Below are 27,525 nucleotides of genomic sequence, written 5' to 3'. Positions count from 1 at the left end.
ACTCCTGGGTAAACAAAAAGTCACATGATAGGGTTGTTTTATTTACTAAACACAACTGAATGATTTTCACACACAATGTACATGACCATTTATTGACACAAAACAGCTATATATATATATACACACACATTATGGGTATACAGTAGTACGCATACAGTATACACCAAACAGTCTTAATACAAAAGAGCTTAGATGTGCTACGTTTGTATAAAATGTATGAAAAGAGCTCATGTGCTACGTTTGTAAAAATAAAATAAAATGCATGACAAAATATATACACAATGTGCAAAATGTATGGCATACTATGTATCAATACACTATTGCAAGGAAAGGGGCTATACTAGTATAGTACAAATAAAATTACTTCTGATTCCAGCTCATTCTCCCTTTCTGTAGTTTGGACACATGATCAATGGGGCACTGATGCGCAGACAAAAACAACGTTGTACACAAAGACCAATCAGGAGCAGGCAATGTTTTTTTTGATTAGCTACCCATTTTTATCCACTCACAGTGTAAACTGTTTGTTTTTCTAACAGAAATGTGTGACATTGAGGCTCTTAAAGGCCCTGTGCATTCAAACACATTTAGTGTTTCCTGTGTTATATACACTTGAGTGTACAGAACATTAGGAACAGCTTCCTAACATTGCGTTGCACCCTCCTTTCCCCCCCAAAACAGCCTCAATTCGTCGGCGCATGGACTACAAGGTGTTGAAGTGTTCCACAGGGATGCTGGCCCATGTTTACGCCAATGCTTGCTTCTCACAGTTGTCTCAAGTTGGCTGGATGTTCTTTTTGGGGGTGGACCATTCTTGATACACATGGGAAACTGTTGAGCATGAAAAACCCCCAGGTGTGCCTGGCACCTACTACCATACCTTGTTCAAAGGCACTTCAATCTTTTCTCTTGCCCATTCACCCTCTGAATGGCACACATACACAATCCATGTCTCAATTGTCTCAAGGATTTAAAAAAAATCGTTCTTTAACCTGTCTCCTCCCCTTCATCTACACTGATTGAAGTGGATTTAACAGGAGACATCAATAAGAGATCATAGTTTCCACCTGGATTCACCTGTAAAGAGCAGGTGTTTTGTACACTGTGTGTTTCAGCACTATGAGGTTGGAATAATACTGTGAAAATGATGATAATGCCCTTTCAGTCTTTAGAGCTGTTTAAAAAGGCTGCCTGAAATTTCAGCCTGTTTACGTGGGATGAAGTTTTGGTTTGCCAGGCGGTAAATTAGTTAATAGACCAATAAGAAAGAGTTCCAAACCTCTGCCAACATCAGCTAGTTTTCAGTTTTCCCCTCCCTACTCAGATCACTCCCAGACAGTCATAGTAAAATTATTGCTAGAGAAATTGCTATTTTCTAAAAAGCTGTTTTAGTTACATTTTGATTGTTTTCACTAAAAATTATCACAGTAAGGTACTTCATTGTTACTCAGAAATTATTTGATATTGAGATAAAAAAAAATGGCTTTAAGTAGGACCTTTAAGTAATTTTCTTTGGTAGGGGACAGACAGGTAGGCTAGAATTGATCCAAACCATTGAAATGACATTTCTTTAGCACGGTCTGCAATGTATTTCTAAGGAATGCTTATGCTGTCGATGGTGCGTCAAACTTTATCATGCCGAATAGTGTTTTAAAGCTTCTTCCATTTTTGGAGGGGCTCTACCAAATTGCAGAAAGGTTTCTGTGTTTCTAAATGCAGTTATCCGTTGCGTAGCTCAGACTGCTTGAACAAGAAGACTGCCAACTTTTGTAAAGTCAACCCGTCTGTAACCTCCTCTGCCTTAACCCATTTCAACCCCGTCGGTTTCAACACTTCAAATGCTTTCACGTTTTATCTTTGGCCAGTATATGTCACTGTAATTAAATGTTTAACTACATGTGTACGATTGCAATAATCATGTAGGATTTTGACCTGAACAAATACTTGGGAGTGAGTAGTGAAAACCAAGGCTATTACATCAGTGTGGAGATAATTTTAATACCCATCTGTTGGTAGTGATGGTACATATGGATCACACACTGCTGTGTTTTGAAAGGTTGCCTCTTGATGTGAGTGACTGGAATCTCAACCCTACATAATCTGCTGGACTAAGGCTTCATGAATAGAGACACATTAGGCCTACTAAATGATACAATAACGATGCTTACATTTGAACCTGCAAGACTATAGCCACATATATTTCTAAGCTGATCACAAAAGCACAAGACAGCCTTGAACCACCTCTGCTGATTCACTATGACTCCCTGGCTTGTCAAACTGAATGATGTCAACTTGTTCTCGGTATGTCAGCCAACTAAGGTCAGACGGTATATTGAAGAGAGCGATTGAAATGCCGAGGGGAATTTACAGGCTATATTTCTGCCAGTTCCTAGAGTCAAAACAAGCAAAAGCGATATGCAACACAGATGTGCAGTGCACACACAAGACACCAGCTCTACACACCAGCTCTAGCTCAGGTGCAATGCATGTCACACATAAACAAGTAGGATTCAGCTGATCTGTACATTGGGATAAATCCACTCCAGACTTGACAATAGGGTTGAGAGAGAGAACATTTTCAAAGGCTCTTTTGTCGATAATATAAAGGACATAGGCATGTGCCTGGCAAGCTACAGCAGTGCTGGGGGGGGGTGCTCTGCCACCTATTGTGACCCCATGGACACTAAGGCAAAGCACGTTGCAGTTTGGTAAATAAACTCACATTGGCCCTACTCTCCCCCACATAAGAATAGAGTAAGAACAACAGCTTCTAAAAATGTGATGCCTCTCAACTTCTAATTCTGATGAATTCAAGAATTCTCAGGCCGACAGCTCTCGTATTGTCAACCAATGATACTAAATGTGGGTTTCATGCACTCACTGTTTGATCTTACATGATATAAGGCTGCTTACTGTTAACTCACTTCAAGTAGTCTCCAGCTTCGTTTGAGTGACAACACAATCCGTCATCACGCTGTGTACTCTTTGGAAAGTCTTTAGTTGAATTAAGTGAAAGCAACACCTTGAAAATAGCAAGATATTTGGCAAATGGTCTTATAAGGCATAATGCAATATGTGCAGTGTTTTAGCATCCAATTCCCTTCTGTGATGGGAATCGCATGGGGGCACTGAGTAAAGCAAAGGCAGTTATTTGAAAGCCATAATGCTAAGCTAATACCACATTCCAATAGGTCATATACATACATACATACATACATACATACATACATACATACATACATACATACATACATACATACATACATACATACATACATACATACATACATACATACATACATATACGTACATACAGGACTGTAATACAGCTGCCTTAGTGATGTATGCAGCAGAGCAGACAGACTACTGCTACTGTAGACATAGGCTTATAATATATACAATCTCTCTGCGCTGTCTGTCAAATGTGACACGAAAGTCAGTCAGTAGCCATGCCACTGGCGCAGTCAGAACCAGGTGTGAAATTCTCCGTAACACCTGGGTCAACATCTGTTTCCACTAGCGAGTTCTCATCCTATCTACTGTAACGCCATTTCAGGAGAGACCACCCTTCCTCAGACCAGGTCCTCTTCTGAAAGAGATCACAGGGGGGAGACCAACCTCTTCATACCATTGATCTATACCACAGCCCAGCGGGGGCTTAGCCTTCCTTAGAATGAGTGGCTGTTACGAGGGACGATATCTCAGAGGGAAACAGCTACACTGTATATCCAGTGAGGAAGGAGGGTCCTGCCTCTAGCACTCTGATTTGCTCAGAGCAGTGAGATCCACCATCAGTGCTGCTGTAGCCCTGCACAGAACTTCCCACAGGGACTCAAGGCCAGCAGCACTGCACTCTCCTCCCCCACCTCCACAGGAGAAGGAGTGTGCTCTCCGTCTCACTTATCAGTATGTGTGTGTCTCTCCCTGACAGGCCTCTGTCTGAATAGGCCTGTTTGGTGGGGTGGGGGGGGGTCACATTGACAACCCTTAGTCCCAGTGTAGCTGCAGGTCATGGGAATCCAGGAAGTCAGAGGAGAAGACCCCAGACGGGGTAAGGCCCAGTGGGTTGAGCCCCCCCGTCGGCCCGGGCATGGTCAGGTCCAGCCACTCCATGTTGTCCAGGTTGGTGTGGTCCAGGTGGTAGCTGGATGGGGGTGCACTGACATTGTTGAACTCGGTGGTGTCCGTGTCCATGGGGGAGTGGGGCGAGTGCTCCAGCAGTTGACTGTGCAGCTCTTCCATCAACCTCAGTGTCCGGGGCTCAGTCTCCCCCTTCAGCGTGCCTTCCAGAAAGGCCTCCAGCTGGTTGTCTATGGCCAGGGCTGTCAGGCTGGGTGGGGCCGGGGGGTTAAGGGTGGGGGCGGACGGGCGGGCCACCAGGATCTGGGGCGGGGGGCGGGATAGCACCGTGTTGAAGGGCAGGGTGGTTACGCTGGCGGTCACAGGAAGCAGCTTGTCTGGAAAGGAAGGGTCCTGTCTGATGAATGAGGAGATTTCTGTAGAAGAAAAGAACATGGGAAGATGATGGATTCATGGCCAGGGAGGGACTCAGCTGTCGTAACGGAGAGGAGGAGACCCCAACCATAGTCAAGTATTTTTCTCACCTCCACTCTCGATCAACACGTCAAACAGGTCGTCCATGTGCTGACTGGTTGCAGTAGGCACCTGCATAGACAAAAAAGACCAGTCAATACCTGCCTCAACGCCTAACAGACCTAGCAGGTCAGTCCAGTGTGTTGTAGGAGGGAGTTAGAAAAGCTCTATTACCTGTGCAGCAGTCTGCATTCTGCGCGTCTGTTTAACAGCCTCTTCGTAGCGTGGCGGGTCCTTACTCTTGGGGACATGGTTTGAGAAGTTGGGCTGGCAGGCAGAGGGGGACTGATGGACAGACGAAACAATGAGATCTAATCCCTATAAGCTCTAAACAACCTATGTGGTTCACATTTTCAACACAACTAAATGAATACATGTAGATATAATGCAGTATTTAAACAATACCTTGTTTGTTGAACCATTGGGGACTGCTTGGTTGGACGAGGCCCTGGCAGGGGACCTGCTCCCTGGGGAGGTGTTTAGGAAACACTGGTGGATCTCTGTCTGACCTGGGCCTGCTCTGAACTGGAACCCAGACCCTGAGGTGGTGGTGGTGCACAGTGGGACTGTCGTCTGTAGAGGAATGATGAACGGTGGTTCACACCGTGGTACACACTCTCTCTGCGGCAGATAAATACTGGTCAACTGTAGTAGTACACACTCTCTCTGGGGCAGATAAATACTGGCCAACTGTAGTAGTACACACTCTCTCTGCTGCAGATAAATACTGGTCAACTGTAGTAGTACACACTCTCTCTGGGGCAGATAAATACTGGTCAACTGTAGTAGTACACACTCTCTCTGGGGCAGATAAATACTGGTCAACTGTAGTAGTACACACTCTCTCTGCGGCAGATACATACTGGTCAACTGTAGTAGTACACACTCTCTCTGGGGCAGATAAATACTGGTCAACTGTAGTAGTACACACTCTCTCTGGGGCAGATAAATACTGGTCAACTGTAGTAGTACACACTCTCTCTGGGGCAGATAAATACTGGTCAACTGTAGTAGTACACACTCTCTCTGGGGCAGATAAATACTGGTCAACTGTAGTAGTACACACTCTCTCTGGGGCAGATAAATACTGGTCAACTGTAGTAGTACACACTCTCTCTGGGGCAGATAAATACTGGTCAACTGTAGTAGTACACACTCTCTGGAGCAGATAAATACTGGTCAACTGTAGTAGTACACACTCTCTCTGGGGCAGATAAATACTGGTCAACTGTAGTAGTACATACTCTCTTTGGGGCAGATAAATACTGGTCAACTGTAGTAGTACACACTCTCTCTGGGGCAGATAAATACTGGTCAATTGTAGTAGTACACACTCTCTCTGGGGCAGATAAAAACTGGTCAACTGTAGTAGTACACACTCTCCCTTAGAAGGCACACAGTGGTTAGACAGGGTACACACTCTTTCTGGGAGGAATAAAAAAGTGTATTATTATGTAGTAGCACACAATCTCTAGGGACACAATAAAAGGCATGGGGTATCAGTGCAGTGCAACACAAAGCAGTGTGTTTCTGGGTGTGAGAGCACTCTTCAATGAGTGTTGTGCTGCAGTTGCTGTTGCTAATTCTGTCTGGCTGTTGATTTGGCCCAGTGCAGCTCTGCAGACCTGGATTCAAATGGTATTTGACATCTTTCAATTAAGTAGTGTTTGCTTGAGCTTGCATTTGAGTGACAGATGGACAGAGTGTACACTTTTGGGACTATTCAATTGGTTTATTTTTTGTCAGGCAGGCCCAGTCAAGCACAGCTTAAGTATTTGAAGGAAAACAAATTTGCACCCAGGTCTGGTCCTATAGAGACTAGAGCAGACAGCGTAGTCTAGTGTGCTGTCTGCCTGGCCGTCAGTCAGCACCTGCTCCAGTAACCGGAGCTTAGACAGGCTCCGGCCCTCCTTTTGATGTGACTAGGAGAGGAATTCATCACCCTGGCCAGGCCTGCTATTACCTTGGCAACACACTAGATAAATCACCCAGAGAAGAGAATATTAAAGAAGTTGGAGAGGGAGACTCTCTGCTTTCAAAACACGGCTAATGCCCTAATAAATGTGATTAGGCCGGCCCATCACAATAGAATGTAACCAGTGATTTATAAAGTGTCTCTGGAAATGGTGTTATCCCAGAAAAAAGGGCACAAAAATAGGATGTGCAATTTATTCAGCGGAATAATTCATCCACAGACAGCAATTTATTTAGTTATGGTTTGGTGCAGCACACAGCCCTTGGAGAGTACTATAACGAGTACTATAACACAATACACAGAGACACTACAATACAGGTGGGTAAAATGGTGTCTGCAGACAGTAGCTTGGGGAATATCCCACTCTAAATATGGGATTGTAGTAAATTAAACCATATATTCTCACCTGTGGCATGGGTTGGGTCTGGGTGGTGTGTTGTTGTTGGTGGGGTGCTGTGGCCTCTATTTTCTGGATGTGGCCTGGAGCTGTAGTGCTAACTGTGGTCTGCAGGACCGGCTCTCTGACCTGCAGCTTAATGCTGTTGTTCGGTAGCTGGATGGTGGCTGTGCTGGTGGGCAGGGAGACAGGCAGCGGGATCTGTGTTCCAGACTGGCCAGACAGCGAGGTCTTAGGCTGGGGCTGTCTGAGGACCTGAGGCACCTGCTGGTGGCTGATGAAGAACTGAGGCAGGGGGGACGTCTGTACCTGGCCTGAGCTGGGCTCCTCCTGTTTCACCACTGCTAGTGGGCTATGTGTAGAGGCAGAGCAGTTTGAGGCAGCCCTGCCCTCTTCTTTGACCTGGGCCAAGGCCATGTGGGCTGGAGGGCTGGGCTGACCCCTCTTCTCCCCCTCTAGCTGCATCTTCAGCTCCTCCACCAGCCTCTGCTCCTGCTCCAGCTTCCTCATCAGCTCCTCGATCTGACGCTCCTTCTCGTGCAGTCGCTGGTCCTTCTCTGAGGTTCTGGACTCCATTGGGCTGTCCTCCAGGCTGCCTTGGTGGGGAGACGACCCAGAACGAGTGGGCCGAGCTGGGGAAAGAGCTCCTGGCATCCCAGCCTCCTCCATGCCCAGGCTGGAGACCTCCGAGGGCACGGGGGACACAGGAGGTGTGGAGCTCATGCTCTCAGGCTGTGGGGCCCTTGTGTGGCCTGTCAGCTCCATGGCAGTGGCAGCCTGGCTGCTGGGGATCTCCTGATAAGGCTTTAGTCTCTCTATCAGGTCAGTCTTGGTGCCAGACACCGGAAGACCTCGCAGTTTCAGCTCCATCTTCAGCTCAGCTACCTACCGGCCAGGGATAATGAACAGTCATGAGTCATCATAACAAAAGACAAGCCCGCTCACTAAATCTCCATACAACATGTCACTGCCTAGGGGCTGTGCTCTGCCCTTTAATATATCTATCATATAGTGAAAATCTATGTTTGTACGGAGCAGGAATGACCTTCACCTTCATTTCGTCCAGGTTGGCAGGCAGGACACCAGGCTTGCGGTTTGTCAGAGTCTGGTTAGACCGTGCTGGGGCAGCGCTGGGTAGAGAGACCATGATGGGACTGGACAGACTGCTGCCACTCAGAGACATGTTGGAGCAGCTGTTCTGACCCTCCATCGACCTGTAGGAACACAGACAACGGGAGGAGGGTTTAGTGTTCGGATAGGAGAAAGAGTTTCCTGTATGTCCCATCATTCGTAATCAACAGTCTCCGTCCCGGACAATGCACACCGGAATAATATATATATCTAAGCCAAACAGAAGCTGTGCAGGAAACAGATGTGGCAGATTACATCACTATTATCCAGGTGTGGATTTATTCTGTTAGGGTGGATTGTTTGCTTGAATCACATTGTTCAAAGGAAACAATGTTTGCCTTCCAGGTGTAGTGATGATGTACTAACCTCCCTCAACACAAAGCTGTCATTCAATAAAACTGCAACTAGAATGTGAGGGTTAGCCACACTATTTGGCCTACAGTATGCAAGCTGCGGTAACACATAACATCCCAATGTCCTTTTTACAGTGGGACATACTTGAGTGGGGCAGGCAGGATGGTCTGGTAGTTATAATGCTGCTGCTGCTGGCTCAGTATCTGCAGCTGGAGGAACTGCTGCTGCTGATGCAGGAGCCTGGCGTAGGCTGAGTCCATGGGGGCCTCGTTGGCCTCCTGTTTCTGGTCCGGGGGGATGTACTGATGGTACTTTAGCTTCTTCACCCGCGGCTTGGGATCCTTATTCTTTTTACCGCGGCTCTTGTCATTGGGTGTCTTTGGTTGGCTTTGCTGCACAGGGGAAAAGAGGAACGGTTACTATCCGGAAGGAGCAGTGAAATGTTTTCACTGAAAACTTCAAAGGTTCATCTCACTGAGTGGATTGTGGACCTATTTAGTGATCTAAAGCCTGTTCTGACGGTTATGGATAACGTCTAAACATCTTGCCAGTATTGTAAAGCTTGTACATGAAATTGTGCCTATTTCACGCTGTAGTATCAAATGAATAGGTGGGACATTGTGATAACGTCCAGTGAGAAAGACAGGATGGGGAAATGGAATGTGGAAAGGGATGTGGGGTGACCCTTATTGTTCAGTAACTAAATTACAGGATACACATTAAATGGCTTGGCATTTGAGAGGTAGATGCAAGCCATAAAAAATATCATAACACCAATTGAAGTTGGTTTATGCAAACACACAGCCCCGAATGTGTTCCTCCCTGTTCTTCAACACGGGAGGGGCAGAGCTCAGAAAATATTAATTTGCTTTGAGTATAAAGGATTGTGACAAATGCCCAAGTTATTGCTTTTACTCCCTTGCTTCCACCCTTTATGCCCTGAAGGCTAAGAGAAAGCCTGTCACTTAACCTTAATTGAAGACTGAGAGCGGCTGGCAGTATAAGCCCATGGATTTGTGGAAAAACATCTCCAGGCCTTGTTGTGCTTTGAACCACATTTGAATTGGCCGAACCATCAGTTTCGACTGGTCTCTGCCTGCACTGACGGGCTCTTTCACTGTGACCGAACACAGTCCCAGTGTTTGTCCTCCTCTGACTTCTTATCTCTGATTACAGTTCCAAAGGAAGTAGCATGAAAACCACAGCAGATCAGAGAGAGAGAGTCAAATATCAGAGGTGACTTTCATGTTTATGGGGTATGTAGGAAAAGCTTGCTCAGCTAACTGGGATCAAAAAGGAACCAAAACATCATCATTGCTAAAATAAATAGCTTTCTGTACCAAGAGACATAAAAGTTTGGTTATAGCTTTAACGTGCTCAGCTAAACGCTATAAACAAATGTATGTTTAATATTTGCATTGAATGTACATATTTGCACATTGCCATGATTTACCATACCTTTACCATAAGGTTCAAGTACTCCCCATCATGTGATATGACGGACGTCACTTTCTTTCAAGTTTGTGGCTCACCTTTACTAACATGGGCCCTGGCTTTGGAGGGACAACAATGGCGATTGGCTGAGGCGTGGTCACCAGGCGATTGTTCTGATGCTCATTGGTGGAGACATGAGAGAAGTTGAAGAAATCTGTTGTGGACTGGGAGGTAGGTGGGCAGTGCTAAGATAAAGAGACAGATAGAAACCACATGGCCCGTTCAGTAAGGAGGGGAACAGAGGCCTGTAAATCCCCCTCCCACACTGAGCCACAAGGGCAGAGCTGGATAAAGACTAACAAAAGATGGATGTCATCTAACAGAAAAAAAACAGGAGGCAAATAATATTTTCTAGCAAGCAGAATTTGATATTCAACAGGCAGGTGCACTGGGAGACTATTATTTAGGCCCAAAATATAGAAACAAAATATTTACACTGTTACTGATACCATAACAACACAATTTAAGATGGGTATTTATAGGTGGTGAAGTATGGCGATGGGACCTACCTGCATGGTGATGGAGCTGGTCGGTGGGGAGTTGGAGAGGGCAATAGGGGCTTCTGTGACCCTGGGGGTCCTGGGGGAGGGTGAGGGAGCAGAGGAGCTCTGGGACTCCTGGCTGGCCGGCTGCTCTGGGGACAGGGCATCGCCGCTGTCCTCGTCAAAGTTGTACACATCCAGTGTTTTCGTCTTGGGGAAGTCATTCTCCACCTCACCGTCTACGGGATCTGCAACGTAACACGTGCAAAAAAAACAGCTTATTAATTACAAGTAGACAAATGGAGAGAGGTTTGTACGAAGTTGTTTCTCATGGTAGTCACTGGAAATGTCTCAGTGCTGTGTTAGTCGTAATAGGCACTTTCAGAAATCTACACTATACAAATATGCAGAGAGTGGGAGTTGAATGAGTTACTTCGCCCTTAGCCTGGAAATAATAATGTATAAAGTCAAGAGTGTTCTCTACCGGTGACGCCGTCCTTGACGAGGCTGGGTTCCACAGGCAGAATGTTCTTGACCACCAGCTCCATGGGGCCGGGTCGCTGGGCCAGCTTCTCATTGAGGTCATCAGCCAGCCTGGCTCTCTTCAGCATCATCTGAGTGGCCTGCAGTGAGGGCTCCACATGGGTCTCTGTGGAACAGACAGCAAGTCATCAGTAACTGCTAGTCTACCTAGAACTCACAACAGTACTGTTCTACTACTGTGTGTCTCACAGTGGAGACTGTATCAGACAACTGATTAACATCTCAAGTTGTGAATATTTAATGTCCTATGGATTATATCCAATAGGGAGGGGTACAATTTCACAGGATCCTTCTCTTCCATCATCTCTCTTCTGAGAGCTAACTTGGCCAGCTAAACGTACATATACTTTCTGTTGGTAGCTGAGTATGCTTCGTATCATCTGTATTCTCTACAGCCTATCCTAAAGCATACAGTACATGGCAGTGAGGTTACCTTGCAGGATGTGCATGCGGACCAGCTCTGAACGTTCAGGTCTACTGCGAATTTTGTGCTTCAAGAAGTTCTCAGTCTGTAAGAAAACAACATAAAACTACATTTAATCGAGATGATATGGAATGGCATATGTATGTGATAATGTGTGTTTATCTCAATGAAGTATAATGAACACTAGTGCGAGTGAGATGAGTTTGTGAGGTCTTACCCTGGACCTCTGCAGGCTGCGGATCTGTTCGTGGAAGGCAGCAGGGCATTTCAGTGCTATGGGAGGGAAGATCAACATCATGTACAGTGAGCTCCAAAAGTATTGGAACAGTGACAATGTTTTGCTGTTTTGTCTCTGTATGACATGATACAATGTACAGACTGTCAGCTTTCATTTTTAGGGTATTTTCATCCAGATCTGGTGAACCTTTCAGAAATTACAGGAGTTGTTGTACATAGTCCCCCCCTTTTAGTAGACCAAAAGTATTGGGACATATTCACTTATGTGTTTTAAAGTAGTCAAAAGTGTATTATTTGGTCCCATATTCATAGTACACAATGAATACATCAAGCTTGTGACTACAAACTTGTTGGATGCATTTTCTGTATGTTTTGGTTGTGTTTCAGATTATTTTGTGCCCAATTATTGTTAATCGAGGGCGGCAGGTAGCCAAGTGGTTAGAGTGTTGGGCCAGTAACCAAAAGGTTGCTAGATCGAATCCCCGAGCTGATAAGGTAAACATCTGTCGTTCTGCCCTTGAACAAGGCAGTTAACCCACTGTTTCTAGGCCGCCGTTGTAAATAAGAATTTGTCCTAAACTGACTTGCCGAGTTAAATAAAGGTATAAAAAAAGATAATTGAATATGTTTCTAAACACTTCTATATTAATGTGGATGCAACCATTAGTACGGATAATCATGAATGAATAATGGTGAGTGAGAAAGTTACAGACACACAAATATCATACCCCCAAGATATGCTAACCTCTCACCATTATACTTCTGTAACATTTTCACTCATTATTATTTATGATTCATTCAGGATTATCCGTAATCATGGTAGAATCAACATTAATGTAGAAGCATTTAGAAACATATTTTATTCTTATTTACAATAAAAGTGACTGCAAAATGACACAATACATTATTTACCATTTATTTCTATTGGGCACAAAATAATCTGAAACACAACCCACAACCAAAACAAACAGCAAATGCATCCAAAAAGTTTGCATCCAAAACCTTTGGAGCTCAGTGTAACTACCCATAACTTCTAATGTGTAAAAGTCAACTCGTCCTCTTCAAAGTTCATATTTGAGACATGATGTAGTTGTACTTGATGACAAGCTGACGACAACAAGGGAGAGACAATAATGTGTGTTATTTCTTTGGAAGAGAGGATGACTTTGCTACTACACAATAGCTGATGGGAGTAGGACAGGATGTCTCTGAATGCTCCACTCATCCAACTAGTGAGACAGTCAGGCCGAGACTTTGATCTCGTCAGACACACTTATCCTGCTGTTGGCACGGCACGGCTACACCCATTAGTCACCTCTAGCTAACACAATCCCTGTTTGCTCTCTACACACACACACACTGAGGTCTGAACACACACTGACCAGTGGTTCTTCTTAGTCAGAGGGAGTGCGTCAAACTCAGAGGAGCAGAGCTAAGCATTCCTGAGCGTCACCTAAGCCCTGGCCTGCATACCTATTGTAAGTCCTCTGTGTAGGAGAACCAGAGCGATTCACCCAGTGTCGCTGGCTGGGAGGCTCCTGTGTTACCTGTGCTAGAGCCGCAGTGGGGGTTACTGACCTCCTGCGCAGGCCCTGTCGCTGACTCATACAGCTCTGATTGTGGAGCCTAATAAGAGGAGCTTAGAGTCCACATGGAGGAGGCCTCTTAGGGCTGGACAAGACAAAGACAGAGCACACTCCCAGCACTGAGAGGTCTCTGGTCTGGGGCTCCTGCAGCTCTAGCCTCAAATCACTTAGCTGCACCACTGTTCTCTCTCTCTCTGTGTCTGTCTGCTGTCTGATTTCTTATCAGTCTGTCTGCTCTAGTCTGCAACCCACTGGCTCCCAGAGAGACTGGTCCAGTAAGGGCAGCAAGAGGAAGGATTGTGCTCCTCTTTGCTGACTTTGAGAGCCGGGTGTGGATGTTTTCAGTATGCCTTTTGGTTTCTGGTATGCCACTGGCCACCGATGTATGCCTCACTGTGGCTTACGACCCTGGGCCATTCAGAGTATTTATTTATTCTACAAACATCATGACGAGGTTGTGGTGGAGGGTGGTCGAGACATCAGTGGTGGCAGAATTCCACTCCTGTATGGTTGTCATAATAGTAGCAAATCAGACAGCACTTAGTTCAATCTATGGTATTAATTTAGGTAATAATTATATGATATTTTCTGAGAGCTTTCTGGAACCAAGACCCACTTTAATGACTGTGGTGTGGGTGCAGTTATACTTGTTCTACATGCCAGACCAATAACCTTAACCCTGGTAGAGGTGAGTTACAGTATATTAAATCCTTGGTGGTTTGAGAGTGGCGGTGCCCTATGCTCAGTGGTTATACTCACGTGGCATGATGCCCTGCTCCACTAGCTGCTCACGGGTGCGTCTCTGCTGCAGGCGGCGCTGGAGGACTGTGGGAGAGAAGCAGAGATAGGTTAGAGGTCAATCTATGCCCAACTAGCCTGGACCCAGATCTGTTTGTGCCATCACGCCAATGACCATAGGATTTAGCAAGACAGTCTAATTCGACTCACATAATGGACAACTTTTACATTTTAGCAACTTTTAAACAGCTTACTACTTTTTAACTACTTAGCTAGCATGTCAGCTAACCCTAACCCCTTACCCTAACTCCTAACCTTAATCCCTAGCCTAGCTAACATTAGCCACCTAGCTAACTTTAGCCACAACAAATTGGAATTCCTTATAAAGAACATTGTGTACTGGACACGATTTTTTATGAAGAAGAAAACAGTGTCATGGACCCGAAAAAATTGATGAGTCACCAATTTGTGTTGACACGCCACGTCATAGCCCAGCCAGAACAAAACAGGAAGCCCTGTTCCTCCACCTAAGACATCCTATAGAGACAGCCTACAGACTTTCTCCATGGTTAACCTACCAGACAACTAGCAATAACACTCTTCTTGACACTTTACTTTCGAGCGATGACATGGGCTTTACAAGCTCTCTTCAAATAAAGTGAAGACAAGGACATACTGAGGACAGACTGGAATGCAAATGCAGAGGTAACTTTACATAGATGTTCAACATGAAATACAAACATAGATAGACACAGGCAAGGGATGAGTCTTTCTCAACAAACCCTGAAGACTAATTACAGGGCAATGTTCATATGTCCGAGTCACCTCCGAGTTGGAGATGATGTCCTCCCAGGACTGAGTGAACTCGGTCTCTTTTATAAGTGCCACTCCATAAAAAGTGAGATGTGTCGTCTTGTTTTGGAGCAGTAAGCACTGATCCATGAAGTCCTTGCAACATAAAAAGACAAGAAGGACTCTTATGCAGGAGGCTCCAAAGCCTTGGACGGCACCCAATGTTATTTTTCCATCATAATAAACTGCAGTGCGGGCCCAGTTTACACATGTATAAACAGGCGAGTGTGGACGTGTTATTTCAGTGGAATAACAGTGATCCTCAGCAAAAATATTTGAAGAGGAAGGTGACGGTTGATGGTGTCAAACGACGCGGCGCTGTGAAGAACGTTGGGGCCCTTATCGTCACCAAGGCACTGTGTTCATAGTGAGGTCGGACTGCTGCTGGAGTAGACTGCTCATTGGCTATGGCCAGATGGTCAATGCACAGTCAAACACACACATACACACTAAACACTACATACTACATACACACCCAGGCCTGCTCTGCTCTAGTCCCCTGGGACAGTCACTGCGTCTGACCAGGCCAACGTGACTCACTCCAGCTAAAATAAACTGGGCAGCTGTGAGAAGAAGGCCTGGGAACCATGGAGTCTGGAGGTGGCATGGGGGTGGGGGCCGGGACTGGACTGGAACCCAAAGCATTGTACAGAGTGGGGGGGACCCGCTCCCACTGGTGGACAGAGGAGCACAGAGAGTCCCAGGGAGCCACAAGGCAGGGGAGCAACTGAGTCCATTCTCAGAGACCCCCATAACTTTAACAAGCCCCCCTGCGCCTCCAGGGCTAAGAACATTGTGTTCCTGCTCCCTATCCATGGTTCCCATTACACGTTCACACCAGGGTCAGGTTAGCGTTTTTTGTCATGAATCTTGTTCTGGAGGAAGTTCTACAGTGGCCACTAGCTGGAACAGCCACAAAGACATCAAATCAGATTTTGACCCTAACTTTAACCACACTGCTAAACCTAATGCCTAACCCTAACTTTAAATTAACAACAAAAAGCTTGTGTTTGTTTCCATTCATTTTTACAAAATTGTGACTTTGCAGCTGGCCTATCTAAGGGGAAAATCGCTCAGTGCTGCCTCCAGGACAAGATTCATGACAATACACGTCAACCTGCACACCAGCGGGGCACCAACACAGAAAGATCATTCTGGAAGATAGGAGAGAATTACCATTGGTTGGTTTCAATATTCATGTTACCCACTTTAACTCGACTGGAAAAGAATGCTAAAGGATAATTGACGATTTTTGAGAACAATACTGCCATTTCAAGTTGTTATTCTTGACATCAACGTGGCAGTACAGCCCATGCCTGAGGCGCTCCTTACATTTGTTTGGCTGATGCCAATAGTGCTGTTCTCAGTGAACCCTGTGTGATGCAAGTCGGCTGTAGTCCCCTGTTCTCCAGCACAACATAAACGGAGGTACTTCAAAAACCTCAGAGTGTACATAGGCTTTACTAAAATCCCTGTCTCCTGATTCTATGTTTGTCTCAACACAACTCATCTCTGGACAAAGTCTACCATTAGATCTCTTGGCCTGACTTTTTCCTAGAAACACTCTGCGTAAATATAAAAGAGAATCTGTTTTGTTATGGCTACACTGTTATAGAGACAGTCGGACACTGACATAAGCTATGTTGACATTACTACGGGAAATATACAGTATTCTCCTTGCAGCTCAGCTGTGCTCCGTGGTCTTGCAAATGCTCATTCTCTTGATGAGTCAGTTTGATGTACTCTCATAGATCGATGAGGAATAAAACATTGGCAATAAATTCAAACCAGATCCATCCAACTCATCCAAGCATGATTCTACACCCATGACCCGAGGGGACACAATACCTTTTAAATATGACTTACATTGAAGCCAGGTAATAGTCATATCACCTTTTCTTTACACACCAAGTTGTTCTTTGAAACACCTCATACTATCAGGAGTAGATCACGAACAGAATGTGGAGCTACAGCATTTCCAGGTTTAGCATTTCACTGGGGGCTATTCTCCCCAGACAACATACTGTACAGCATATCGTTCAGGAAAAGGTACTAACTAAGTGGTGACATCATGCTTAGCTGGTGCTGAGGGTAACACTGAGCTTTGCAGTTATTTGTCATCATAAGAAGTGAACACAGAGTCCTGGGTTTAAGGATCCTAATAATATGATACGCTATATAAACCCACCTCCCTAGTCCCCTCCCTCATTCTGGCCTCATCTCCTCCCTCATTTTGACTTTGTTTGTTTCTAATGGAAAACAACAACTCTTTACACTATATTGTGGTGCTGTTAATCCAGTCTCAAACTGATGCTGGACATCATTTAATAGCTATTCGCTCTGTAATGCCCTATCATTTCCTGGTGGGGCTCTCTGTCTCTGTCCTAGCCCAGCGTCAAGGTGTTATCATCAATTAATCAGTACAGATTACCCTGACATCACTGCCGTGGGTCAAGTTGATCAAGGCCCATAAGTAGCTGTATATTTCATTCAAGGTAAATCACGTTGACTGAAAAGCAGACCTAAACCCATAAAGACATACACATTTCACTGTAACTCCATTATTTTACTGAGAACTTTAACAACTATTTGCCTTCGAGTGAGAATATACTGTAGTTAAAAAGTCAGAAAACACACAACATTTTTGGAGACAACCGTAGTGGAAACCAAAATGGAAACTGATTTATGTTGATACTGGGCTTCATGCCAACAACGTAGTGATGCTACCGAGCAGAGAGAGGAAGAAAGAGTGAAAAGGTAAGTGATAGAAAGACAGAGTGAAAGAATGAGGAGGGAGAAAAGGAAAGACAGAGAGAGACAGGGGCTTCTGATTTAAATTTACCCCTGCAGACGGCGGGGGTCTCCACGTCGAGGCACGCCATAGAGGAGGAGAGAGCCGAGTCGCTTAGCGGCCGGGTCTGGAGTCCCATGGAGTGATCAGGGCAGTGAGGAACGAGGACCAGCATGAGGGTTTAGTAATGAGGGAAAACACCCAGCTAGGAGTGTATGGTAAGAGAACTGCTTCTCACAGTCTGGTACGTACAGTCCCTCCCACTCTCTCTCTCTCCAGTCTCTCCAATCTCTCTCTGCCTGTCTTTGTGTTGGTCTCAGCGGGAGCGAGTGTGCGCTCACTCATGCTCTGGCTGGGCTCAGCCAGTAAGAGTCAGGAGGAGGAGGGAACACAGACAGACAAGCCACTGTTAACCCCTGCTGGGTCACTCTGCTCAGCTCTCAGTGCTCTGCTCTTTCAACACTAGCCTCATTAGAACTAAATACAATGAGTCAAGCAACTTTAATTATCGAAACAACAGAGAACAATACAACCTTTTGACCAAACCAACTGCTGTCCTAAAAGTCTATAAAAGTAAGTCATACTTTCAACCAAATCATGTAGAATGCTAACTACATGCATGTATTGAAATGTAATTTTAACTTCTAAAGTCTCACTGAACTGAAGGACTTCTTGTGTCTTTCTTGTCCCAAAACCATTGAGTATTTGTGACTTTTGAGTGAGAGGATGAAAAGCTCCATGAGAAAACGAGCCGGGAGTTTTTTTTTCATACCATGTTGTGTCACTGGATAAGAATGACAAAAACAAAACATGCTGAGGCCCATGGGACATCGATGTTTATCTTTGTCACTTTTCCCAGTTGTAAAGTGTATTTCTGACATTTAGAATTTTTTTGTTAGTTCTATCATTTCAATTTCATTATTTCGACTACATCACTACACTCAAAGCACAAGCACATGACATTAATACAATCTTATCTATTTTTTTCATTTGTGTAGACCCGACCGTAGCTGTTGCTGACTAATATTGATATAAGGGAAAAGTATCAATATTTTATTTTGGATTTCAAACAAAATAGATTAAATGTAAACATTAGAAATAGGAGGTGGTTGCATTCAACCCTGTCTTCTTCACAATGTTGTCTACGAGAACATATATCAATCTGGTCTCTGTGTCCGAGAACAAACAACAGCAAAGAGAAATATCACCCACCCAGAGGAGACTTCTAAAGGGACAACAGGGATGAGAGAACACCGAAGAGTGATAACAGATGAATAGGTGGTCATTTTCAGCCGGTTAGCATTCACATACAGGAAGTATGAGTCATACGCTTGAAGTCCAGACATGTGTGTCCCTCCCTACTCCCTAACACTGCAGGTTAAAGGGCAGAGGGCAGCCAACATGAACTGGCATGCTGCTTCTATTTCCATTCCAATCCATTTCGCCCCTGGTATATTTCACCCATGTCAATGTTCAAGGGCGACTTGGGAACACTCCTTATCTAATACTATAAAATGACACAACTGCAAACTGAATGTCTAGATAAACAGCTGTAGTCATATTATGACACTAACAAAGATACAGACCCCGAAAGGAAAATGACTGGCCGGCACCATGTGTTCAAATGGATTAGGAATGCTGCTTAAACGAAAGCAAGCCCCTTTATAGAGCCGGTTCTGATCCTGATTCTAGCCCCCATCATCACATCATCAACAAGCCGTAGAGTGCAACACATTTGAGTTTTTCCAGTGTCTGTCTCCTGGGCAGTAAGGTTGGGGTGAACAGTGGTCTCCACCCCATACTCTCCATTCCTGACTGTGCCCTCTCTAGGGACTGGGAAAATGTCAGGCTACCACTCGGGGTGGGTGAGTGTCAGCCTGCCCACCAGATACTGCCCCAGTGCTACCCCTCACTCTGGTTCACATGCCAGAGGAATATTTCCAGACTGAGGTTCTGGCTGTGGTTGTGAGAACTAGAGGGTTAGGAGAGTGAGATAACAGAGGAGATCTTAAGATACCGAAGGTCCACATTTTCAAGAAAAAAATGCACTGGGAAATATTAGCAAGGAATTCATCATTAGTGAAAAGTTAAACGAGAGGCTCAACCCGTTCATTGACTTTTTTTTAAGTCTGTTAATCCGAATCTGCTTCTAATTTATCATATTTCACTCATTAATAACGCCCACCTAAAAAGCTGATATTCTGAGAGCAACCAACAAACAAAACACTTAGCAGCCCAAGGAGAGGACTGACTTTGGGACTTGATGTCAGGAACCGTTCAAGCTGCGATTATGTGTTGGCTTCCAGATGCAATTCCAGTCTAATTCCCCACTTCTCTCCACAAACAAATCTCTCCGGAGTGGAGAGGAGTTTGTTTTCTCACTGTCAGGGTAGGCTCGCTCTCTGATGGATGACGTAGAAACCACAGTCTCTGGGTTCATTTCAATCAGATTTCCTTGATTTTTCAGAGCCTCAGAGCTTCAATGCATTTTGAGGAGGCAAGGCGAGAGGATGCAAGGAATCAAGTACAATTGATTCACCCACTGTGTTTTCACCACTTATCCTCCTGAGACTACGTATGCAATTACAAAATTAAAATTAGGTATGCAAAGTGTTAATTACTAACTTTAGAAGCCTTTTTAAACCTCAAATACACTATTCAATTAGCAGCCAAGTTTGCATTTCCTGCTGGGCAGGAAATTTCCTGCGACAAACAGGGTGATCAAAGTAAGATCCTACATCAGTAAATAACAATATATAGGCTCGGCCGTAGAGTGCCATTTCAGATGCATGCCCTAGGTCAGGGCTGCCCAACCCTCTTCCTGGAGATCTACCTTCCTGTGGGTTTTCAGTCCAACCCTAATTTAACACACCTGATTCTACTAATTAGCTGCTCAACAAGACCTTAACTAGCTGAATCGGATTAGCTAAATTAGGGTTGGACTGAAAACAGTAGATTTCCAGGAAGAGAGTTTGGTAGCGCTGCCCTAGGTGATTGACCTATGTGACTGAATGGTCTACTACTCACCGTTCTTACGCTCTTTGAGAGGCGGCAGGCTGGGACTGGTCTGCATAGTCAGATCCTCCAGCTCGTGGGTTACTGCCTCGCTCTGGAGGCTGGGCACCAGCAGCGCCAGCTGCAGGCTGAAGTCCCCCTCCACTCCCAGACTCCCCTGGGGCTCCATGCTGCAGCCTCAGCACTCCTCAGGAGGAGGAGCTAGGCCAGGTCTCCTGGAAACCAGCAGGGCAGATAGAGCTGCTGTTGTCAGTTGTTGCTGGGGAGATGGGAACATTGTGTCATTTTACAGCAGGAGTTATTAACCATGTGACAAACTTGGCTGCCAATTGAATCATTTCATTTACTTCTAACAGTTGATCGCATGGAGATCACTATGGAACTGAAGCAGAAGGGAGCTTGACAATGAAGTTAAAGATTCATGTGCCACGTTAACATTTAATCAGAAGCTGGTCAATAAGAATCACGCTAAAAGCCGAATTACTTATTTTAACAGATGAATGTACCAGATGTAAAAGGTCTTAGAATATTGTACGGTTCTAATGAGTAATATATTTCCCAAGTTTTGTATTGCATTGGATTCCATTTCCCTTTTGGTCTTACTACCAACACTTCATCAACCCATATTCTGGATGTACTATTTACTATAGAAAAGGTCATGTCCACAAGACATATCTCAGCTTTACTGTCAGGCCAAGAACTGATCAACCCCATCTGATGCAGCCTAAGATTCCAATCTGTCCAAACCAAGATTGGCTTTGATTGAAGTTAGAGGAAGCCTGTGATCTCTGGTGAACCGCAGCCTTTCTCATTCCTCTGAGAACAGAGAGTAAGTCTGCTGCTCATCAACAGACAGCTTTCTATCAATAGTGCAGACATTAGCACCTGCCAGAGAAACTCCCTCAGGGATGCTTAAAAAAAAAGAAATCCTTTATCTAACCAGGCAAGTCAGTTAAGAACAAATTCTTATTTACAATGACAGCCTACCAGGGAACAGTGGTTTAACTGCCTTGTTCAGGGTCAGAATGACAGATGTTTAACTTGTCAGCTCGGGGATTCAATCTAGCAACCTTTCGGTTACTGGCCCAATGCTCTAACCACTAGGCTACCTGCCGCCCCAATGCTGTCAGAATATTGACGAGACAAACCTTGCCTGCAGTGCAGCTAAATCCTGACTTCTCCTCTTTCCCAGCGTTACCTTACCAAAATGTTATACCACCGTGTACCACCCACCTTATCCCTCTGACTACTTTCAAACGGCATCACCTTGACCTTAGCTATTCATCCTCTCCTCCTGCAACCGACAACCTTCATCTACCCTGCTAACTTCACTTTGCCTGCTAGAACAGCTGCTATAGCTTCTGCCCCTGGCTCACATCATTAGCATTTCTACAGGACCTTCTTACATCCCAGCTCCAGCCAAGGGACAGATGGACGTAAAACCATATGTTCTACACAAGTCTTTCTGTGGCTCTTATCCCAGAGTAAGAGTGTGATAAGGAGTGTGTAGACAGCATTGTAGAGTTTAGGCTGGGCACAAGGCGTGTAGAGCCAGACGTTCAGATCTAAATATGCTATGTAGAACAAACATTCCTCTCGTATGTGTTGAATAAGAAATAACGTTGGCTCTATGCATGGAATTTCTATCCGTAACGTTGGAGAATGTTTTACAACTGAACGTGGCCCTGTTCGATGTCTGCCAGTGACAGATGCTGAATGTGCAACGTGAGGCAGACTGTGGTGCAGATCCAGGCTGCTTAGAAATGGAACCATCATTGGTCTGTTTCAGGAGAACAACTACAGAGGGGATTCAGGTGTACACAACATTACCCTTCAAGTGCCAGAGAGTAATATAAAATGGCCTTACCCTATAGCTGCTACAGTGTCTGGCTTCTGAAACCTGTCGTCCAAAAGCAGAAACACAAGACGTCTGAGCTGCAGGGCACCTTCCATCTCTAAAACAAACTCCAGCTGTGTTAAAACTGAGACGGATCTTTGTTGTTTGTTCTTCTTCGTGCATTCCGGTTTCAGTGCTGAAGATAGTCTTGGTAGACTCCCACTGGGAGCTGGCAGACCGGGAGGAGAATGAGACGTGGCTACGGACAATGACAGCATTCTGGGCCCAGTACTCCCATCTCAGCGTGCACTCAGCACAGCTCCTCATGAGTAAGAAAAGCAACTGTTTAGCACATCTCAGCATTAGACTAGGTCATTATGGTTCTTCTCTTGAATTCACACCACTAGTACAGAAAATATTTTTTCAATGTCAGAGAGTGCAAGCGATGAAAGAATGTGAATATTTATGTCAGCTTGACGTGTAAACTGATGCTTGGAGATACATATCGAAGTAAGTGTGCTTTTTTTTTTATTTTGATGAGGGGGGGAAATATTTATTTAAAAAATCTTAATAATTGAAGTGATATAATATATGGGATGTCAAAACCAGTTATTTCTAGCACTTTGTACCAGACAGATGTGCCACTTCCCCTATCACCCATTTGAATGTCCTATTTCAGATAGTGATGCAATAAAACATATCAGAAACACTTTCCTCATATAATAGTCAATTCCATCGCAGCGTACGCAAAGACTACAGTTTGCTGATTGATTTATGCAACACAATGGGTTAAATCGCAGAGATAACAAAACTATGAAATGATGTGCCATGGAGCCAAACATATCATCCTTCCATCCCCTCCGTCCCAACCCAGAATCTACTCTCTCTCTCTCTCTCTCTATAATGTGCTCCAGCATCCCAGAGGATGGAGTGGCACCAGTCCCATTTCTCCCGTCTGTCTCTCAGGGTGTTACGCTGGGTAAAAAGAGAACCAGCTGTGTTGCAGGATGACTCTGGATAAAGACAAAGTCCAAAATGGAAATATTGTTATTTATCTACAACACACATATAAATCTCCATAGTCCTTTGGTATGAGTAGCAGTGCCAGAAAACGTCAGAATAGAAGACGGACAAAGATAGTTTTACACAATGAGGTCTGTGCTCTCTACCACACGAGGCACATTATCAAGATGGGCAAAACAAATGAGAAAGCAGCTACTTAACTCAGTTGATATACGGTACAACTAGGAGAGGGTTCGTTTGCAGCTAGGAGAGGGTTTGTTTGCAGCTAGGAGAGGGTTTGTTTGCAACTAGGAGAGGGTTTGTTTGCAGCTAGGAGAGGGTTTGTTTGCAGCTAGGAGAGGGTTTGTTTGCAGCTAGGAGAGGGTTTGTTTGCAGCTAGGAAAGGGGTTGTTTGCAGCAAGGAGAGGGTTTGTTTGCAGCTAGGAGAGGGTTTGTTTGCAGCTAAGAGAGGGTGTGTTTGCAGCTAGGAAAGGGTTTGTTTGCAGCTAGGAGGGGTTTGTTTGCAGCTAGGAGAGGGTTTGTTTGCAGCTAGGAGAGGGTTTGTTTGCAGCTAGGAGAGGGGTTGTTTGCAGCTAGGAGAGGGGTTGTTTGCAGCTAGGAGAGGGGTTGTTTGCAGCTAGGAGAGGGTTTGTTTGCAGCTAGGAGAGGGTTTGTTTGCAGCTAGGAAAGGGGTTGTTTGCAGCAAGGAGAGGGTTTGTTTGCAGCTAGGAGAGGGTTTGTTTGCAGCTAAGAGAGGGTGTGTTTGCAGCTAGGAAAGGGTTTGTTTGCAGCTAGGAGGGGGTTTGTTTGCAGCTAGGAGAGGGTTTGTTTGCAGCTAGGAGAGGGTTTGTTTGCAGCTAGGAGAGGGGTTGTTTGCAGCTAGGAGAGGGGTTGTTTGCAGCTAGGAGAGGGGTTGTTTGCAGCTAGGAGAGGGGTTGTTTGCAGCTAGGAGAGGGGTTGTTTGCAGCTAGGAGAGGGGTTGTTTGCAGCTAGGAGAGGGGTTGTTTGCAGCTAGGAGAGGGGTTGTTTGCAGCTAGGAGAGGGGTTGTTTGCAGCTAGGAGAGGGGTTGTTTGCAGCTAGGAGAGGGGTTGTTTGCAGCTAGGAGAGGGTTTGTTTGCAGCTAGGAGAGGGGTTGTTTAGAGCTAGGAGAGGGTTTGTTTGCAGCTAGGAGAGGGTGTGTTTGCAGCTAGGAGAGGGTTTATTTTACAGCTAGGAGAGGGTTTGTAATGCGATCCCTGGACTCATTGCCAAGACTAATGTCAGCTTTCAGTGTGCTGTTGATCTTTGATCGATACTCAAATCCCAATGCTTCTTAGTTTACACTCTCAGTCAGCTAAAGTACACGCATTAGTGTTGTTTACAACCAGGGCTGTGCAGGAGATGAAGGACTGCCTCTCTCTTCACTTGAGATGCTCTGGCTGGCCAAATAAACCAGACTTATCGGCGATTCATGTAAATAAAGATAAAGCGTCTCCAAACTCAGGCTGAGTTCCATTATTAACACGATACAGTCTTTTATATGCAAAGAATTTATCGCTCTGCAATGCATCAGCCTGCCTGGCTGTATTCAGCTAGCCAAGTGTGCACCAAGCCAACAACGTCAGGTGCACCTTTGGCTAGGATGGACGTGTACTGTCTAGATGAATCCTCTTGGTACATGGTCTGTGGTACTCTGCAGGTCTGTTAAATATAGTCTAGCTCTCAAGCCAGTCCTGTTCCTTAGATAGCTTGTCGTTGGCCAAAGACAGACCAGGAACCATGCCATGCCATAACTATGGGGCGTTCTGGCTCCTTGAACAACCAGATGTAGATCATATCAATTGGAATAGCCTGGGTTTTTGTTTGGATAAACTTGCAAACCTTGCGAGAGTTGTTTACTGGATTCCTTTCAATGAAAAATCTGTCATTAGTAATTTCTACCAAAATGTACACATCACTCATCATGAAATAAAATGAACATGAGAAGAGGAGAGAAGAATGTAGCTCTTCAACTGACCTGCCACATCCTTTCCAGACAATTGCCAGAACAAACATGACATTTTCAGTGGATGCCATACTGATGGGTCTAACCTTTCAGTTAGGAAGCAACTTCAACACAACACAACACTTCATCACTGAGATGGCTGTGCAGACATGTACCGTTCCTGCATACCAATAACGGCTCATTAAACTTACAGTATGTGCAGGGCCATAAGCCCCATTACGTTTTTCCTGTACTGCATACTAGGTTTTTCTCCTGGCTGATGCCATATGTTGTCATGACGAGAAAACATTTACACTATGACTTATATTGATCTCATTGGACTGTTGACCCTATGTCCTAAATTATCTTTCACAATGTCCATTTCCACTTCTTTTCCCCCAAAAGAGAATGCCTTTAGACATCAAAGCCTTTTCAGTGTCAAATCCTGAGTGTTGAGTCCAAAAAAGTGTGTAACTACAGAGTTACATCTAGTGAAGTGTTCTCAGGTTACAGTACAACGGACCAAATCAAGATGAGACCAGATTCAGCAATTAACATGGTCACTTTAGCTTACAACGCATAAGAAGAACCACAGTATAAACAGCCAGCAATAACATGGTTGACAAACCCTTATAAGACACTCAAACTGATTTAAGGCACCACAAGCAGGCTATGGTTTCTCATTAGAGAGACCAAACACTGAAGCAATCCTCTGTCTTCTCCCGAAGGTACATGACGTGTGCTCTAACCAAGTTCAGATGCACTGTGGCAGATAGAATCTGCTGCTCATGCCTCTGCATCACACTGGTGTTTGCTATGAAACAAAGACTTGCTTTAAGTGAGTGAGAGAAAGAGTGAGAGAGAGAGAGAGAGTGTGAGAGAAAGAGTGAGAGAGAGAGAGAGTGTGAGAGAAAGAGTGACAGAGTGAGAGAGAGAGAGAGAAAGAGTGAGAGAAAGAGTGAGAGAGTGAGAGAGTGAGAGAGAGAGAGAGAGAGAGAGAGAGAGAGAGAGAGAGAGAGAGAGAGAGAGAGAGAGAGAGAGAATGTAGAGCATGGCTAAGACACCCACATGTCAATGTGATCTGGCGACAGGTACCCACATGTGAAGAGAGTTAGTAGGTCTTGCCACAGCTCTAAGCCCAATTCTGGGCAAATAAAATAAAGGGACTTGTTTTTGGCTACATAAACCACCTGGCATGTTGATACAACCAAGATAAATGCCTAGTTGGATCAAGGCCTGACTGCCTAGCTAGAACACATGAGCATAGAGTGTCAGGGTTGAGTGTTTGGGCTGATTGATTGCAGGTCATAAAACATTGAGATTACAAGCCCGTAGCCTAGTGTTATTCATTATTGAGAGAGGTCTGCGTAGTTGGCACAGTTTGACCCTGTCTGTCAGTCCAGGAATGAGGTGTATCGCTTTCCACCTGGTTTTAGATGTTATCTCAGAGGCCAAGCCATGGATCTGACACTGTAGGAATACTATCTCAGAGGGAATAGACTTGCTAGCTTAGCCATTGGTGATTACAGTGCCTCGACATTACAGTGGACTCTGTAAATCCAGACACTTGTATTTATTATAATGATAAAGATTGTACTACCACGGGGAGCATGCTGATACAATTCAGTAACTTTGGCTCTTGGTTTTCACAGAGGAATCTCCCCTATACCGACTACCTTCCCATTCCTGCTGCTCTGCTCTCCACCCCCTGCTAGGCTCTCTGCAGCGCAGCGCACATGGTGGGAAAGCCAGAGGGAAATCCCTGTAGGCCTCTGACTTCTCTTTGAAGGCCATGAAGGCTGTGCGACACGCAGGCAGCTGCCAAGAAGAGTCTATGGAAAGGCAATCCTCTGGCTGTGTTGGGTCACATCATCTTCAACACACACACATGGATGCATGCACGCACACTTACATACACATACACACACATGCACGCACAATCAGATCACACACACACATGACCACGCACTCACACAGGGATGGGCAAAAGTGACACACGGATCACTGTAAAGTACCTCAGCTGGATTGCTGCTGTCACATTTATATTTATTGCAAACGATGATAATGAGATACTGAACCCAATGCCTGGACATAAAATCAGTCAATACAA

At 45.0% G+C, this 27,525-nt stretch overlaps 1 protein-coding gene across 5 annotated transcripts in view; it reads right to left on the bottom strand.

Annotated features, from left to right (window-relative positions):
- Positions 1-76: 76 nt before the first annotated feature.
- Positions 77-27,525, bottom strand: part of LOC135554115 (myocardin-related transcription factor B-like) — a 40,012-nt gene continuing 12,563 nt past the window's right edge. For 2 of the 5 annotated variants that reach the window (XM_064986178.1, XM_064986180.1), the window contains 14 exons: positions 20,625-20,871; positions 13,976-14,041; positions 11,611-11,666; positions 11,403-11,478; positions 10,911-11,075; positions 10,454-10,674; positions 9,983-10,129; positions 8,595-8,842; positions 8,017-8,179; positions 6,975-7,850; positions 4,999-5,214; positions 4,768-4,878; positions 4,605-4,665; positions 77-4,496 (listed from right to left, as the gene is read on the bottom strand). In XM_064986178.1, the coding sequence (XP_064842250.1) occupies positions 3,988-4,496; positions 4,605-4,665; positions 4,768-4,878; positions 4,999-5,214; positions 6,975-7,850; positions 8,017-8,179; positions 8,595-8,842; positions 9,983-10,129; positions 10,454-10,674; positions 10,911-11,075; positions 11,403-11,478; positions 11,611-11,666; positions 13,976-14,041; positions 20,625-20,781 (3,072 nt within the window). In that variant the 5' untranslated portion in view covers positions 20,782-20,871 and the 3' untranslated portion in view covers positions 77-3,987. Of the gene's footprint in view, positions 4,497-4,604; positions 4,666-4,767; positions 4,879-4,998; positions 5,215-6,974; positions 7,851-8,016; positions 8,180-8,594; positions 8,843-9,982; positions 10,130-10,453; positions 10,675-10,910; positions 11,076-11,402; positions 11,479-11,610; positions 11,667-13,975; positions 14,042-17,648; positions 17,900-20,624; positions 20,872-22,479; positions 22,513-27,525 lie in introns of those variants that run through there. The other 3 variants (XM_064986182.1, XM_064986179.1, XM_064986181.1) reach the window with 3 other exon arrangements.

This window comes from Oncorhynchus masou, chromosome 14 (assembly GCF_036934945.1).
Source record: "Oncorhynchus masou masou isolate Uvic2021 chromosome 14, UVic_Omas_1.1, whole genome shotgun sequence".
Classification (NCBI taxonomy): Eukaryota; Metazoa; Chordata; class Actinopteri; order Salmoniformes; family Salmonidae; genus Oncorhynchus; species Oncorhynchus masou.
Note: the sequence above shows the minus strand (reverse complement) of the source record. Positions and strands in the feature narration are given on the sequence as shown.